Below are 6,224 nucleotides of genomic sequence, written 5' to 3'. Positions count from 1 at the left end.
GTTAACCTAATTTACACTTTTGTGGTTATTATGTTATCAGGCATTATCTGTTGACCGAACATGATTTTTAATCTTCATAATAAAAGATGCGTTTCGTGTACATACCAATGGGAATAAATCACATCCAGCAACCATTCTTGTATAGGTATCTCATATCATAGGCTATCATACTTATAACCTATTCTGACCTAAAGTGAACTTTGACATCCAAAAATAGGGTTCTTTAGTGATAGTGCTTACAAATATTTCAGTTTCTGTTGACTTTATATGTCCTTGCATATCAAAGCCACAAACAGTTACGATGTCCATATTCATATTGTGACATTGTTGTGACGGTCCCTTCTGCGTAAGATCATTTCGATGGCTTGTAGCGTGCCAAGCAGGGATCGAACGAATAAAATCACACAAAGAGGGAGAGAGAGAGGGAGGAGGGGGGGGGGGGTAGAATCATTCCGGAAGCCTGCACATTGATTATGTTATGTTTAATCGGTCAGTGACTTGATTACAATGGATGAAGATTACCAGTGACTTTTACATGTGAAGCACGAAGGTCTTACGCATTTAAGATGTGAAGCAAGATTAACTTCTAAACATGAGGTGAAGAGAGAACCTACGTCCAGCAAATCAAAACATTATATTATCAGCTCAGACTTAGAATGGACCAATCGCTATGCAGCAATATTACTCTTCTTAAGAAATCAATATAGAGGCAAACTTAAAAATGGCTAATCTGTATGATGCATACTGATAAGGTTGAAAAACAACTACCGAAACACATTTAATATATATTTACCAAAATCAAGAGTGCTCTAGGAAGCCATCATGGTGTTCTTCTAATCAATGTAAAAACAAGGGCACCCTAAGCGTAGTATCTCATCCCATTGAAACATATTTGAAGAAAAAATTGAGAAAATGCTTTACAAGCATTTCAAAAATAATGAGACCAGTAATTTTCACAAAAAGCCTCCATGAGCCTAATGTTACCGTTGAAATGTTCCTGCGCAAGTCACATGACTAGCGGATCGTTATGTCCTAGGTATGGTGAAGCTTATTCTTTTTGTGTACGAAAAGTAACATAATACACTAGTTTGTAAACAAGATCCATTGTGACTCATAGAAATTCGAAGATCATTCCCATGGCATTTTATGAGATGAAAGGTCATTTCAACAATTGCATCCCACTCTGACATATTTCATATCACTGAAAGTGTGATTTGTGGTTAAACGTTTAGTTTTCATATCGGAGAGACCATTAGAAACAGTTCTTGTTGCACAATATTATATGATTATGTATCATTTTGCGGTGTGCATCTTGTGGTACACTAATAAATATGAAGATAACTTAACAATCTCGAAAAAAAAACAAGAATATAGTTAAGATCTACAAAAAAGTCTGAATCGAAGAACAGACGTCAAAGTTGTTTTCATATGGCACTTCAGATATTTAGCGCCGTTTCGATAACGAAAATGAAATGTTACCAATTTGATGAACTTTCACGCATCCCGGAAAGCCTATAACATAATTCATTCAAGTTGCAATCACGATATCGACAAAGAGAGGGATAACGATCGATATCTCTCTTACCCCTGCCTTAACCCGACCCCCTACCCACATCTTAACCCATCCCAACCCCCTACCCACATCTTAAGCCATCTCCAACCCCCTACCCGCATCTTCCCTGGCCAGTGCATGGCCACTGAACACATTATTCGTAGATTACTGTTGTTACACCAGCCTCGTTTACGTCATGCAGTGTCAAGAAAACTGAAATTATTCATATTAGTTCTTATGTGTCGACATTAACTGTGTAACAGTAAAGCGAACACTGCATATATAATGTTGTCGTACCGCTGCGTCACACCGGGGGTAGTATATTTGTTATCACAACATTGGCACTTAAGTTATAGTCCAGCATTGTCCAGTATTGTCCAGCATTTGACAGGACTGCATAAACGGCGTACCAGGTTGATGAAGGCTATGCTGGCTTCACAGGTAATGTGAGGGTTAAGACCTGAAAAGAAGGGACATCACAAATAAAGACATGTCACTACACAATAAAATCGACGTTAATTGGTAAATATATAAGACGTTAAACGAATTGATATAGGCTACACCAAATGAGGAGATCGCAAAATTTTACAGGTGTTATTCAATAAAGAAAGCGAAAATAAAAAAATGCGCACTACAATAATTATCACTGATGAAAAATGACACAAAAAAGGCAAACATTTCCAGGCAATAACTGAAGGCAATTACTACATTGTATATAATAGGAGGTCACGGCAACAAACATTTACAGCCTGTGTGAATCAATGATCTGTTAACCACGGTTGTATAGCTGCAGTTGTATAGCTGTTTGCTCGATATCATCTTAGCAGGATCCTTTATCAACACCAGACATGAAGAAGTGCTTATTTCGTCTGATGTGGGTGTGTGTTTGTAATTTTTTTTTGAGAGGTGGGGGTGGGGAGGGGTGTTATTTTGTGCTGCATCATGTCCTATAATGACAGCCAGAGGCATTCACCAGGAACACATGTATATAAATCTATTGTGGGGGGGGGGGGGGGTTGATGACTAGGCTAGCAGCATCGAATGATTTGGTGTTCATATAAGGGATTAATATACTAACATTAGTAGTTCTGTTAAACTGGGCTCCGCTTTCTTCTTGTATGACGTCATAAGGAAGGTAGATATCCAGCGTATACATTTCAGGGTGAGCTTTAAGAAAAATGCGGTCCTCGCCAAGATCTAAGTCCACCGTTTTAGAGGATTTCTGTGAAAGATGAAAACAGATCAAATTACAGAATTTATAGGATGCAAGCACTGCACGGTTAAATAGTTATAACAAACTGAACAAGTTTAGGAATAGAAAATGAAAACACAAACACACAAATACAATAATTAAATATTTCGGATTCGGTATAAACACACTATGCTGACTGAAGGTCATTCGGTGTTGCCATGGAAATATGCTAGTAAGTCCAATACTGGTCACTCATGCCTAAACTTCAACTTGCAGGTACACTGCCCTACAGAGCCATATCATTTGAATGGACACACTGTAATGTCTGTAAATAAGTCAAGTCAGAACCCAGAGAAAAAGAATACTACTGAAAGCGCAAACACAGTAACTTTAACATGATTAAAATTTATTGTTTAACTGGTGACTCAGGTGCGACATGTGCGCAGTCCATTGATTCGTTCGCCGAATGAAACGTTACGTCACTACACGCATCTGTTTATGCGTTTGATCAAGTAAGCTGCTTATGCTAATTTCATCATGTACTTTGTATGCATGTGCCGAGTGGTGGTCGGGGTATTTTGTAGAGCATGCGCATTAGTGAAATCGTATAAGATAAATTCGCCTACATCGTCCGTTTTACGAGCCTGCACAATATAATCTGAATTACAAAATAAATACGAAACAAGTGTAACAACGCTGCAGAAGCTCAGTTAAGCTCAGCTAAGCTTCTATTTTAGAAATTTGTTTTGATTGGCGATATTTCTGAGCATTTTATCCATTTGTTTGTGCCAAAAAAATAAAATACATAGGTGTCATTTCCTTTCCTCCCATCTCCTGTTTCCCTTGCCTTATGCTCTTTCTTAGCAGACATAGTTTATTACAATGTTAGTAAGTTGTTCTCCTTCAAATTGGAACCACTGCCATGAACTTTTTTCATGCAATAGATCGTCGTACTTATTACTAGGGATAAACTATGCCCCATTGCAAAAACAAAGAACCAACAGTATATGCACTTTGTAGTTTTCGTTCACGCGAAACGTAAACAATAGTATTCCTCTGCTAAATCTGCTAAAATGTATGTACAAAAGACTACTATTCAGAATCACCGGAACTGAAGAACACCCTCTATTATCACCAAGCACCACTATGATCTACAAGGTGATGATCAGACCACTCTTCGAATATGCAGCACCAGCCATGGCTCATATTACCACAAACAACACAGAACAACTATAGAAGCCACACAACGCAGAGCATGCAGAATCGCCGGCCACCTATACCACTAGATATACAGACTGTGAAACAGTAACAACCATCGCCAACATTCCAAGAGTCAACAAGAGACAAAACCAATTAAGAGATAATTTCCTCGACAGAGTCGCCGTTTCTACACACCACCTACATGAATTCACCAAGAACCAACTATAACAAACACCGTATGTCCTGGATGCGACCCCCTTCACTGGACTAGATTTGGAAATTTGGGACCCCCATCTACCAGAAGCCACACCGCCTTAGAAACATGATGTCCGTCTAGCCTCCAAGTCCTTTCATCATGCAGCACCAGACTAGCCTAGTAAGCCAGCCACCACTCATCGCTTCCCTTAAATACATGCTCCTTTACTGTCATCCTCCAGCCATGTTTCTCTCCGACCCGGCCCACAAAGTTCATATTCACAAAATCTCAAAAATGTTCAGTTCTCCCGAACCACGGAGTCTTCTATTTACCGGCCAGGGGTTTCACCCCTGGCTCGTGGAAGCGCCTTGCGGCGGAACCAGCAATATACAAGACAAATCGAAAAATAAATGCGAGTGAAAGCATTTGGTAGTCACAAAGCAGTGGAAGAAGGCCAGGCACCAAATGTTCACCGATTTTTGCAGGCTCAATATGCATGCCGAACGGTCCATAATCAAAGTTTGGGAAGATATTGTCCATGCCTATTCTCGATCCTTGTTCGCTTAATTTTCAGTCATTTCAATGAAATCATACTGACTATTAATTATTATGACCTATGTTTTGTACTTATCTTCGATGTGATAGCGACTAATTATTACTGAGATATTCAGTGATCCTAGGTGTTCTTAGAATTGTTGTCTGCTATGGTATTGATACCTCCTCGGCGGGGCCATGGTGATACTGTGTTGCAGACCGATACAAACACTACTATCAGCGTGCATTGTAAACATCTCTCACACTCTTATAGGTTTGATAAATGACCCTTTATACATCCCAGACATGGTTAGACTTCCTAGCCTAACACACAACAATAAAACAATGGAAAAGAGTATAGAAATTCATGTCTATAGAACGGTTCTAGCCATGAATTTATTTGCTCTTTTAAATTATCTAAAAGAGTTAGTTTTCCATTATTCATTTACTTATAAACCATACTAGCAATTAGGACAGTTCCTCAAACTCAGTTGTGAAACAAGACTTTTACGGCCCCAAGTGACATGTTTACAATTGAGTACAAATTGAAAAGGACAAATAGTTTTGATCTTGGTATTGTGTTGTTCAGGTAGTTATGCTATAGAATTGATTAAAATGATCATCTGGTGGCTGGAGCTGATTGGATAGCCAAACAGATGAAACTGATCTGTATCTTCGAGTCATAACCACATTCTCATGTTATCACATAGATATGACTTGAGACATTTAATACTGTAATACGGGATGCTTGTAATATTTCTTCACATATGAAGATAACGTTTCTACAAAAGAGTTTTTGTATGAAATTCTAAGAACGAAAAAGATTGGCAGCTACGCACACATCGCAATGTATGAGCCGTATTTTAAAAGCTGAACATCTTGAAAAGCGGAATGACTGAACCCAAACCATTTTAACTCTCATTTACCCATTGATTCTGTCACTATGACATCCTCCCTAAAGTCGCCCTTTGATCAGCCTGGCGCAAACCCAGTTTTATATTGGGGGGGGGGGGGTGCTTAGACACCAAATGGTGGGTGCTTAGACGCAAACTGGTGCCTTTTTAAAAACAATGGTGAAGAATTTTCGACTGTGTAGGTTCTAGCGCATATTGAATGTTATATTTTGATTGTACTGTACACTAGGATGTTTATTATAGTGCGTATGCGCGCTACAATATTGGGATTACTAGCCCCCTCCATCATCTACATGGCTGGCTGGTGAATGCCAGCTGACCGTACACTTTTCATAACAATCTCAAATTCACAGGTTGGCTACGCAGGAATAAATCCAGACTCAGATTTGCAAAGAATTGTGGCGGCCAACAGTTAATTCTGCACACGTAAATAAAATAGATCTCCTTAATAATAATAATAATCATAATAATAATAATAATAAACAATAATAATAATAATAATAATAATAATAATAATAATAATAATACTAATACTAATACTACTAATAATAAAAATAATAATAATAATCAGCAGTTATTTTTACGACGCTTAAGCGACCACAAATGTGGGAGAAACCCGCAAGGGCTTATGGATTA

The 6,224-nt window shown here is 38.4% G+C and overlaps 1 protein-coding gene across 1 annotated transcript in view; it reads right to left on the bottom strand.

Moving 5' to 3' along the window:
* Window positions 1–615: 615 nt before the first annotated feature.
* The window catches only part of LOC139967557 (PIH1 domain-containing protein 1-like), a 49,136-nt gene continuing 43,527 nt past the window's right edge, over window positions 616–6,224 (bottom strand). Inside the window, exons 6-7 of the mRNA XM_071971476.1 lie at window positions 2,631–2,774; window positions 616–2,012 (exon numbers count right to left, since the gene is read on the bottom strand). Coding sequence (XP_071827577.1) covers window positions 1,977–2,012; window positions 2,631–2,774 — 180 coding nt within the window. The 3' untranslated portion in view covers window positions 616–1,976. The remainder of the gene's footprint in view (window positions 2,013–2,630; window positions 2,775–6,224) is intronic.

The sequence above is a fragment of the Apostichopus japonicus genome, chromosome 1 (assembly GCF_037975245.1).
Source record: "Apostichopus japonicus isolate 1M-3 chromosome 1, ASM3797524v1, whole genome shotgun sequence".
Taxonomy (NCBI): Eukaryota; Metazoa; Echinodermata; class Holothuroidea; order Aspidochirotida; family Stichopodidae; genus Apostichopus; species Apostichopus japonicus.
This window is presented reverse-complemented; position numbering and strand designations above follow the sequence as displayed.